Genomic DNA, 12235 nt, shown 5'->3' with positions numbered 1-12235 from the left:
AACTGCTGCGCCACCCAAGGATCCCATATTTGTCATTTCTAATGGCTAATATTCCATTGTATACATAAACCACAGCTTCTTTATCCATTCATCTTTCAGTGGACACCGAGGCTCCTTCCACAGTTTGGTTACTGTGGACATTGCTGCTATAAACATCGGGGTGCAGGTGTTCTGGTGTTTCACTTCATCTGTATCTTTGGGGTAAATCCCCGGCAGTGCATTGCTGGATTGTAGGGCAGTTCTATTTTTAACTCTTTGAGGAACCCCCACACAGTTTTCCAGAGTGGCTGCACCAGTTACTCTGAATATTTCTTACATTATTGTATAAATAAGATCAAATGCCATTCAACCCAATATTTTCTCTCTGGCAGTGGAACCAAAGGATAGTTGGTGGGATAATTTTATAGCTTCCCATAGAAATTAAGGATATACGGCCTGGGGTCGCGGGCTGAGGGTGGGGGTGGGGGTGGGGCAAGAAGAAAAAAAAAAAAAGATATACCTCAAAATTTTTTAAAATTCTCCTACCTTTAATTATTTGTAGGTAAAAGATTCCTAATATATTTAAATATAACCTTCTATTTTTTCCAGAAAGGAGAAACTTATTCATGATACAAATTGAGGTTGGTAGAGCAAGTGTCAGTCTCTGGGATAGTCATTTTGAATTCTTCATGATCTTCTCTAATCTGATGCTTTTCCTATTGCAGTGATTTGTCCAAGTGCTGGGAGTGGTGGCAGTCCTGAAAATGGCTCTATGATTTTCTACGCCAATGACACAGAACTCCAGCAGTTTGAAACGTGGTGGAATAAGTCCAAGACAGTGCCCTTTTACCTCATAGGGCTCCTCCTGCCACTGCTCAATTTCAAATCTCCTTCATTTTTTTCAAAATTTAATATCCTAGGTAAGCTGAAGCACTGTGTTATAGAGCTTCTGTGTAATAGAATACACACTGGATTCTGTGGAAATATGATCTGGCTGGGGAGAGACTTACCTACCAGCCCTGTTTACCTGTGTTTAATTTGTTCACTCATATGTTACCCTGCTTTTTTATTTTCTTTATGGAGTTCGGCACAGAGAAAAATGCAGATGACCATTTAAAGTCCAAGTTCTTTTTTTTAAAAGATGAGTTACTAGATTTCCCATTCTATCCTTACTGAACCATTGTTCCCCATTTCCTTAGTGGGTACAACTTAGAAGAAACAGATGAAGTTTTCAGGAGGAGAGATCCAAATTGGATATTACAGGAATTCTCAATACTAAGGATTGAAAGCGTAAGATAAGAATATTTACTAAAGGAGGTTATAGAATATTTTTTCCTAGTTTCTATTTAAGAGTATGTCACAGAATTATCACTTAGCTTTCTACCTGGAATGTCATTCTCTGTCTAACTCAACCGATTGAGGTTTATTCTGCTTTTGCTTTCCTCTTTAGTGCTTTTTCCTTTTTGGAACACTACTACCTCCTTTAAAGGAACAGACTTCTTACTGTGAGCCTGGTTTTTCAAATTTCTGAAGTCACTGAAGAAATTTCACAAATTTCTGCATCATTAAAGGAATGTTTTGATCCTGTCTTCTTTTGTAATACTGAAATTTAAGATGGCAAAGGAACCCTCAGTGGAAACTTAGATCTTGGGGCAGCCCGGGTGGCTCAGTGGGTTAGCGCCGCCTTCAGCCCAGGGACCCGGGATCGAGTTCCATGTCGGGCTCCCTGCATAGAGCCTGCTTCTCCCTCTGCCTGTGTCTCTGCCTCTCTCTCTCATGAATAAATAAATAAGATATTTTAAAAAAGAAGAAACTTAGATCTGGCTAACTAAAGATAACGTTCATAAAAAATTGATAACCCCAAATAAACCATAGGGTTTCACCTCCTCCCTATAGATTTGATCTCCTGGTAGGCAGTGTAGAGTATAAAATAATTAGATTACTCATCACATCAAGGAGGTAGCTTTTGAGGTTTCCAGAAGACCAAAGGAGGAGGTAAGGATATTTCTCTATACTTCTCTGTGTCACAATAGGATTCACTGCAAGACTGCCGCAGACACACACAGAAAATCAAGCATTGTGGTTATATAAGCTTTGGCCTCTTGTTTTTATCATTTCTGAATCAGCTGAACTGCGAACCCACAGAGAGCTTATATAGCTCATTTGTGGTTTCCTGATTTGCTTGCTGACTTTCCTGTGGAACAGCTCTTTAAAAGTTAGCATATAAACTGGTAAAGTATTTGCTAAAACAATCACCAGACTTGTAACCAGATTGATTATCTCCTTAAGAATATTTTGCTTCCTCCCCCTCCCCTTTGTTTTTTTGGTACTTTCCCTTTCTTTTACAATTATAGCTTCTTTACAGAAATTAGTGTCTAATTCCTATAGAAAGAAACCTACTTGTATTTCCTGACTCTACTCCATAATGACTGGACTTAATTTCTTTTTTCTTTTTTTATTTTTTAAGATTTTATTTATTTATTCATGAGAGACATAGAGAGAGAGGCAGAGACACAGGCAGAGGGAGAAGTAGGCTTCATGCAGGAAGCCCTACGTGTGACTCGATCCTGGGTCTCCAGGATCACGCCCTGGGCTGAAGGCAGCACTAAACTGCTGAGCCACCAGGGCTGCCCCAAAGCTTAATTTTAAAACAGTCTGTAAAACACACAAAGATGATAAATGGTTTCTAAATTTTTTCTCACAGGTACAGTGTCTGTTCTCTATTTGATTTTCCTTGTCACCTATAAGGCCATACACTTGGGATTTCATTTGGAATTTCACTGGTTTATGCAGACAGAATATTTTGTACCAGGTAAGCTGTTTTAGCCAAATAAAGAATCAATAAATTACAAAAATGTGATCTTTTAGTTAACTTGTTAAGTATTATTATTGTAATATAAATAATGGTATTTATTTGGATGAGCACTTTTTATTAATGCTATTAAGCTAAAAACAGGAGTGCAGTTAAAATTACTCTGCTTTTCTCTCAGGAGTAACCAGGCTTCTGTATCATTTCTGGTTAAGGATTGAAGTTCATTGAAGTTACAATGCAATTTAAAAAATCAAACTCATTTTCTAGACTTTTCTGGGGAAACATACCCCTAGAATTTCAGAGGCTTAGAACCCGGTCAGTGATTAACATATGTAGATAATACTGTTCATTAACATCATTATTCCCCTTATAGTTTTCTTTTTTTAATTGTTTCTCAGGCTAATTAAGATGGTGGTTATTAAGTATTCCCTCCCCTCCTTTTTTCTCTTATGGTTATAATTTGGCAGTGTTTTAAATTTCACCCAAATTCAGTGGATCTGGGGTATGATAAAAGCACCGTGAAGCAATGAATGGCCAATGTAAATGAGAAAACAGATTAGAAAATGGAAGTGAATATTAGACTAGTCTCCTGAAAACTCATGAGGAGAAAGCACTACAAAAATCTCTTGTTGGTTTAGAAAGACTGCTTTCTTTCTATTCTTCACCTGGCAATTTGGGCAGTCTAGAATTCAAGTCCATTTAGTATCTGGTGTTACTCTCTGAAGTCAGCATTTATAACTGTCTCCCATTCCTTTGGTTTCTTTTTTTACAGCATGTCTGGGTTTTCCAAGTATATCAAGTTGTTTGTTGGAAGTTGTTTGCTACTATGGTTACTTATTTTCAGATCATCTGGGTGCATTAGCTTTGATTTTTTATTTCTCTAAGAAGCCCATAAAGACTAAAAAGGCAGTGTAAATTAAAGATAAAGGAAATACTGGAGCTTGAAAGGCATCCTTCTCTTCCAGATTGTGTGTAAAGTTGGACATGAATGAAAATGGCCACTTTAAGCTAGTGGCCATTCATTGATAGAAATAGTCTGGGAAGTTTTTTTCTAAAATTAGGTCCATACTGATTTATATTAAGAGTCTTAATGATAAACGTTTCTGTTAATGATAGGACTTGAGAGAAATGGGGAAAAAGTATAAATATTTAAAAGATGGAAAAGAAAACATTTAAATACATATTAAACCATTTATTTCACTTTATTTCATTTCTGAATGATACAGAGAATCATGAGGATTAAAAAGCCTCATGTTTATATTTATGGTCCTGAAATTAGTTTATTATGATTGAAGAATTTTTTATGAAATCTGTCATAAATATGTCATAAGTCTTTTTCAGTAAGGCTAATTAAGAATCAGAGAACTTTGGAATATGAGTCTGTTTACTGTCCTGATGAAGAATTCACAGAAACTTGTAGTTCTGATTGAATCTTTATATACATTTATTATCAAAAATGTTTTTCAATGCAATGAATCCTATTGCCCTTCTTCCTAGATAATTGGAAAAATAGAAAAAAATACTCCTATGTGTTTTATCCTATTCTTTTCTGCCTCCAGGACTTTATTTCTCTAGTTATCCCTTCTGTCTTCTTAATCATGTACCATTAAATATTTCCTTTACTGAACTATTCCTACTAGAATACAAATCTATCTCTCAGTCTAAAAAAACAAAAACTCATATGCTCCCACATTCCCCTCTAGCTATTGCTTCCCTTTAAAGAAAAACTCTTTGAAAGAGTTGTCTATTCTTACTCTCTACTTCTCTTTCAATTTTGCCTTGAACTCATGTTAGCTAGGCTTTTGCCCCAGTCACTCCACTGACATCCAATAACTCCATCTTGCAAAATCCAATGACGAGTTCTCATATCCAATGACCATATCTCATATCTCAACTTAGCAACGTGGGCACATTTGGTCACTCCTTATATCTTGAAACATTTTCTTAACTTCTAAACCCAATTTTCTCTTAATTCTTTTAAGAAAATTTCTCTGGCGCCTGGGTGATTCAGAGGTTGAATATCAGCCTTTGGCTCGGGTTGTGGTCTCAGAGTCCTGGATTCAAGTCCCACATTGGACTCCCCATGGGAAGCCTGTTTCTCCCTCTGCCTGTCTCTGCCTTTCTTTCTGTGTCTCTCATGAATAAATAGATAAAATCTTAAAAAATAATAATAATAATTTCTCACATTCCTGACCAGTCAGTTATGGAATTATCATAGGGTTTTACTCAAACTTCTTTTCTCCCTATTTTATTCCCTAAGAAATATCATGTAGTCACCTGGCTTTATATATTGTCTATATGGTGACTAGGCCCACTTTTATATCTCTAGGCCAGATCTCTCCACTAAGATCCATCCTTATGTATCTACCTGCCCCTTCTACATTTCTACTTGGACATCCACTAGATATTTCAAACTTCTTTATGAAAACCAAGTATTTGTTTCCTTCTTCATCTATCCACATTACACCAACATTCTTAATCTGTTCTTCTCCCAGGTTTCCACTTGCTTAGGCCCCAAACTTTAGAAATCATACTTAACTGTTTTCCCCCTACCCTCCATATCTACAAAGCATGTCAGCTGTACTTTTAAAATAAATTGAGTATCTGACTACTTTTTATCATTTCCATTAGAAAGAATTAGTCAAATTGCTAATCTCTCACCTGGATTAACGTAGTAGCCTCTTAACTAGTCTCACCATTTCCACTCTGCCTCCCCCTCTATAGTCTGTTCTTCACCTAGCAGCCAGGGTGATGTTTTTAAAACAACCTTCAAAAGCCTCTAATGGTTTCCTGTCTCACTTAGAATAACGCAAGCTTCAGGGCATCTGGGTGGCTCAATGGGTTAAGTGGCTGCCTTTGGCTCAGGTCATGATCTCAGGGTCCTGGGATTAAGCCCCTTGTCTGGCTCCCTGCTCAGTGGGGAGCCTGCTTCCCTCTCTCCCTCTGCCTCTTCTCCACCCCCTTGCTCATGCACTCTCTCTCTCTCTTTCTCTCTCTCAAATAAATAAATAAAAATCTTTAAAAAATAAAAATAAAACAAGCCTCTGTCATAGTCCACAAGTCCTATATCATCTGACTCCTGGCTTCCTGTCTGCCATCATTCCCTATTACTTTCCTACTTATTCAGTCCACTTCAGCCACACTGTCTTCCCTGCTATTCCACAAGAATGGCAAGCACTCTCCTTTGCTCAGAATCCTTGCATTAACTGGTACCTGTACATGAAATGCCTTTGTCTTTTCTCAGATATCCACTTGGTTATTATTATTAGAGAGGCCTTCCCTGGCTTCCTACCCACTCCCACTTCTTGTTGTGGCTTATTTTTCTTTAGTGCTCTCATCACTATCAAATCATATGCAAGTATCCCTGGTTTTCTAAATCTATTAAGTTCCAAATTCTTTTTTTTTTTTAAAGGTTTATTTATTTATTTGAGAGAGAATGAAAGGGAACATGAGCAGAGGAATAAGCAGAGAGAGTAGACTCCTTGCTGAATGGGGAGTCAAATGGGGGGCTCAATCCCAGGACTCCGGGATCATGACCTGAGCCAAAGGCAGACACTTAACTGACTGAGCTACCCAAGGAGCCCTAAGTTACTAATTCTAGTAATGAATTGAAATATTAAGGGATATCTATTATTCTAACCTATTTTGTACCTGAGTTTCAGAAAATAGCAGACATTAAGATAACAAAGGACTTTCTAAAAATGCTTCTAAAGCTATTTGGCTCTTGAATTCAGAGAATGAAAATTCAGTTGGTAAGGAGTTACCTGTATTTTTTTTTTTTTAATTTGTGTATCTTGTGAAAAGGGTTATTCTTTGTTTTTGTTTTCTGTACTTGTCTGTTACTGTTGTGTCCCAGAGGCCTGTAATAATTCTGAGGGCATAGTGAGTAGTCCATAAACAATGTTGAATGAATAAAGGTGTTTATCCCTACTCCCTTCTAATCTCATTAAACCAACTGTGAAGAAAAAAAATGTAAAAACAAACACAGACTATAGAAGAGACAACAGCAAACAAGAGACAGCAACAGATTGATAGATACTGGAAAACTAGTAGATAGACTGACAGCAAAGCAAACAAAGCTGAAATTTAAGCACCTGTGGAGAGGGATTGAAACCCTCAGTAGTTGGAGTCATTTGGGTCACTCTGAAAGCAAGAGTAAGGAAAAAGGGCTTAAAATGGGGAGAATGCCATGAAAGTTTACATCAGGAATAGATAGATTTTAACTATCCTCCTCCACCTATCAAAAGATGGAAGAAACTGAATTAGGCTCAGAACTCAGGTTCTCCAAATACAACAAATGAACTAAGGAACTAAGTGAAAGTGTTATGTCGAGTGGTGAGACTCTCCTCTCTCCCTTTGTTCCCTTCAATTCTCTTTTCTTTACTCTTTGGCTTCCAGAATGTTGAGAGTATAAGATAACAGGATTCTCCTCTGGAGAAACTGATATGCCCAAGAAGAAAGAGCTAGAATCTTGGACATTTGGGTTTTACCAAAGAAATGGCAGGTACCTTGCTTATATCAGACCATTTAGATGTTTACTAACTATACTTTTTTTTTATGCTTCACTTTTCTTTTCATTATTAAAAAAAAAAAGATAGCCAAAAATCACTAGATACTTGTGGAAAGCCTCTGACTTGAAAACAAAACTAGGCCAGGGAAGAAGACCTTGTAAGGAAAAGAGAATAAGAGGGAAAAAGAATAAGAAAACAGGAACACCTGGGTGGCTCAGTGGTTGAGCGTCTGCTTTGGCTCAGGGTATGATTCTGGGGTTCTGGGATCAAGTCCCACATTGGGCTGCCTGCGTGGAGCCTGCTTCTCCCTCTGCCTGTGTCTCTGCCTCTCTTTGTCTCTCATGAATAAATAAAATCTTTAAAAAAAAAAAAAAAGGAAAACATCCCAAAAATTACCTTCTCAAAGTGACAAAAGACAGTGATATATCCGTGAAACATTAATTGAGTGCCAAGGAAAGGAGGGAGGTTGGTCTTAGAAACCAAAAATATAATAAAAGTTAAGAATGCAAAGAAAATTTGGAAGATAAAGCCAACTTCCAAAAAGTAGATTAGAAATCATGGTTGGATGGAAGAAAGGAGGGATGGAAAGCAGGAGAGAGGAAAGAAGGAAAGAAAAATAGAGAAAAGATAAGAAAATTAAAGAATTAATCCAGGTAGCCCAATAACTAAAAATAGTTCCATGGAGCAGAGAGAAAACGAAAGGAGGAGGAAATTATCAAAGAAATAATTTAAGACATTTCCCACTAACTAAAGAACATGAGTTTCTAGACATACAGACCCCAAAGTGCCCAGCACTGTGAATAAAACCCACACCAAAGCATATCATCGTAAGATTTCTGAACACCGTAGATAAAGACCCTGAAAGGTTCTAGGGATGAAGAACAGGTTTTACAAAAGGTCTGGAGTCAGAATACTCTCAGACATTTTAACCAACTCCAAAGCTAAAAGAGAAAAATGTCATGAAGTCTCAGGATAAGTTATTTTAACCTAAAATTCTAAATCCCACTATACCCTCACCTAAGTGTTAGAGTACAACAAAGATATTTTCAGAAGGTAAAGTCTCACAAAACTTTACCTTCCATGCACTCTTTCTCACACACACACAAAAAAAACCCTGCAGAATGTGCTCCACCAAAAAGCAGTAAATCACAAAAATCCTCAGAGAAGTGGTGAAGGCCTATGCTAAGAAACAGCTGTGCAGCAGGCCTAGCAAGCAACCTGCCCAGATCACAGCAACAGAGGGCCCCAGGAGGCATTTTCTTCCAAAAGGAAAATGAAACGGAAAAGATTGTTTGATGCATTGTATAGATGAAATGGAGTTTTACCATTCTTTTGTAGAATTTGAGGAAAAATTATTGTTAAGTAGACAGGAAACCAAAAAAGGAAAAACTTCAGTCTCCATAAACCTCCATAAAAACAAGCCAACAAAAGTATTTTTATATAAGAAAATATATTGATAAAACATTTCATGGCTTACCTGTGAATAATACAGAATAATCATTAAAATTAAAACACTAAATATTAAAAAAAAAACACTAAATATTGATTTTGCAAAATCAGAATTAGGATTATGATTATAGATAGGGTCACCTGGGTGGCTCAGTTGGTTAAGTGTCTGCCTTTGGCTCAGATCATGACCAGGGCACTGGGATCGAGTCTACTTCTCCCTCTGCCCCTCCACCCCAACTCATGCTCACTCTCTCTCCCTCTCTCAAACAAATAAAATCTTTAAAAAAAAAAAAAAAAAAGAATTATGTTGGGACGCCTGGGTGCCTCAGCGGTTGGACGTCTGCCTTCCACTCAGGGTGTGATCCTGGAGTCCCGGCATCGAGTCCCACATTGGGCTCTCTATATGGAGCCTGCTTCTCCCTCTGCCTGTGTCTCTGCCTCTCTCTCTCTCTCTCTCTCCCTCCCTGTCTCTTGTGAATAAATAAATAAAAATGTTTTTTTAAAAAATGTAAGAGGAGGGACTCCTGGGTGGCTCAGTGGTTGAGTGTCTGCCTTTGGCTCAGGGCGTGATCCCGGGATCTGGGATCAAGTCCCACATCAGGCTCCCTGCATGGAGCCTGCTTCTCTCTCTGCCTGTGTCTCTACTTCTCTCTCTGTGTCCTCATGAATAAATAAAATCTTTTAAAAAAGAAAAAAAAAAAGTAAGAGGACTAAAGTCTCCTGGTGGAAAATCAATGGATTATGTCTAAAATTTTAAAAAGAAAGGAAAAGTAATATAAACATATTTTTTAAAAGATTATAAATTTACAGTGTGCTGAATAGTTATGAGTTCTAATTAATTACCTTTAGGAAATAGGCTTCAGGATGGGAGATATGAAGTAAGAGAATGCTGTTTTTTGTTGGAAGCTCCATAATACTGTTTAACTCTCAACAATTAGACACATTTAGGACTATGTTTTTGGGGATCCCTGGGTGGCGCAGCGGTTTGGCGCCTGCCTTTGGCCCAGGGCGCGATCCTGGAGACCCGGGATCGAATCCCACATCGGGCTCCCGGTGCATGGAGCCTGCTTCTCCCTCTGCCTGTGTCTCTCTCTCTCTCTCTCTGTGACTATCATGAATAAATAAATAAAATCTTTAAAAAAAAAAAAAAAGGACTATGTTTTTGTTTTTTGTTTTTTTTTTTTAATCCATTTGAGAGAGAACATAAGCGGGGGAGCAACAAAGGGAAAGCAAGAAGCAGGCTCCCCTTGAGCAGGGAGCCCAAATGGGGCTTGATCCCAGTACCCTTGGATCATAACCTGAGTCAAAGGCAGATGCTTAACCAGCTGAGCCACTCAGGCACCCCAGGACTACATTTTTAAAATGAAAAACTGTTAAATGCTTTAAAACTGATTTCAGACATTGATCTGGGATTGTGTGGTGATTTGCCTTATGATAGCATTGTGTTCATCTGCAACCAGAAAAAATTTTCTGACCACATATGCTTTAAAGTCTTATTATTGGGACTCCTGGGTGGCTCAGCGATTAAGTGTCTGCCTTTGGGTCAGGGCGTGATCCCAGGGTTCTGGGATCAAGTCCCGCTTTGGGCTCCCTGCAAGGAGCCTGTTTCTCCCATCTGCCTATGTCTCTGCCTCTGTCTCTGTGTGTCTCTCATGAATAAATGAATTAAAAAAATAAAAATAGTTTTATTATAAGCTTTCCATTAGGAGCAGACTACCTTCTACCATGCACTCATTGACACTTAATAATGCTTCCAAATATAATCAAATTTCTGTTTTCATATTTTTTATTTGTAGGCCCTACCATTCTTTTTGTTTTTGCTTTTAAACTTTTTATTGAAGCATAACATATACAAGTGCACAACTCTTAAGTATACAGCTTGATAATTTTCACAAACAGTATACTAGATACCCAGCAGCAGGGCAAAAACTAGCACTCCAGAAGCCCCTCTCATTATACGTACCAGCTGCTATCTCCCTACAAAGATAACCATTCTTCTAACTTCAGAGATTTGTTTTGTCTGTATTTTGGTTTGATTTGGTTTTAATGTCATGTAAAAGGAATATAAAACATATGTTCTTTAGTGTCTGGCTTCTTCCAATCAGCATTAAATTGTGATATTGATCCATATAGTTGTGTCTTTTTGTAGTTCATTCTCAATGGTATTTAATTGTGTAAGTATACCCACAATTTGTTGATCTTTACTGTTGAGGGACATTTGTCTCCAGTTGTTTAGTATTATGTTTATTGCTCTACTCTATTCTTACACATATCTTTGGGTGAAAATATGACAGGTTTCTCTAGAGCATAAACCTAAGAGTAGAATTGCAAGATCAAAGAGTATGCATACATTCTGCTTTGGTAGATGTTGCCAAAAGGCTTTCCAAAATGGTTGTACACTTTAAGGGGGTGAAGTGCATATGAATATCTCAGTAAAACTGTTGAAAAGAATTTCAGGTTTTTAAGTTACTCAAAAACTGTTTTTGTTGATTAATTGGAAAAAGCTGAATACTTACTCTCTTTTGACGAGAAACAACACTGATATCACCTGTCATAGTTAGAAAAGGATCAATTAACAAGTTGTTTCAGGAAGCAGTTAGAGGTAATAGAAGTTGATTGCTCTGAAAGAAAAGATCAGCTATTCTGAAGAGAGCTTATTGAAAACTAAAAGATATTAGCAAAAAAAATCATTCTGAACAGTTTTAAATAGAATTTTGACCACTTACATGGCTAAAGTCCTTTATCCTGAATATAAATGAATACTTCTGATTATGTGCCATACATTCTCAAAAAAATAACATGGCTCACTGCCTTCTAGGAGCTTAGAGTTGAACAGTAAGACCAATTTGTGAGTTATTGATCATAGTGCATAGATAAATATGACACAATAAGATAGAGGAATTGCAAATAAAAAAGAATTAGAAATCAGGAAAAGGTTCTAAGGACCAAAAGGAGTTCTTTAAGTGAAAAAAAAGTTGGAGGAAGGGATATATGCCAGATCAGTAGAACATGTTTAAGCAACAGTTAAGGCCTAAGATAACATGATCCATTTAGGAAATTACAAGAATCTGGGTGGCTGGATTGAAAGAATACTAGTTGGGGAAAAGATTGGAGATAAGGATAAGTAGGCAAAATCCCAATCATGAAAAGCCTTTTCTTTTAAGCTAAAAATAACTTCAGTGGCTCTGAAACACTCCTTACCCTTTATTTAAGGTTGGCTGAAGTTAGGACATAATCAATGACTCCAGGAGGTCAATTGGGTAGAGGAAAAAAAGTCCTATAATTCCCTGCCTAAAACTAAGATTCATAATGGAGCTGCTACAGTCAAATGCATAATTATAATATAAGTTGAGGTCAGAGGTGCTATAGCCTCATTTATTCACTCTCTGAATCAACAGAATATGTAGAAAAGTAGCGTTAATGAAAATACTGTCAGAACCTGGATATAGGGGCAGCCCCGGTGGTGCAGGGGTTTAGTGCCACC

The 12235-nt window shown here is 37.4% G+C and overlaps 1 protein-coding gene across 11 annotated transcripts in view; it reads left to right on the top strand.

Annotated features, from left to right (window-relative positions):
- The window catches only part of SLC38A9 (solute carrier family 38 member 9), an 82312-nt gene that overhangs the window by 42474 nt on the left and 27603 nt on the right, over nt 1-12235 (top strand). For all 11 annotated transcript variants that reach the window (XR_013379760.1, XM_077897835.1, XM_077897840.1 and 8 more), the window contains 2 exons: nt 705-899; nt 2684-2791. Coding sequence is in view for 10 of the 11 variants with exons in the window: in XM_077897835.1 (XP_077753961.1) it covers nt 705-899; nt 2684-2791 (303 nt within the window). In the remaining variant the exon portion in view is untranslated. The remainder of the gene's footprint in view (nt 1-704; nt 900-2683; nt 2792-12235) is intronic.

Source organism: Canis aureus, chromosome 5 (genome assembly GCF_053574225.1).
Source record: "Canis aureus isolate CA01 chromosome 5, VMU_Caureus_v.1.0, whole genome shotgun sequence".
Lineage (NCBI taxonomy): Eukaryota > Metazoa > Chordata > Mammalia > Carnivora > Canidae > Canis > Canis aureus.
Note: the sequence above shows the minus strand (reverse complement) of the source record. Positions and strands in the feature narration are given on the sequence as shown.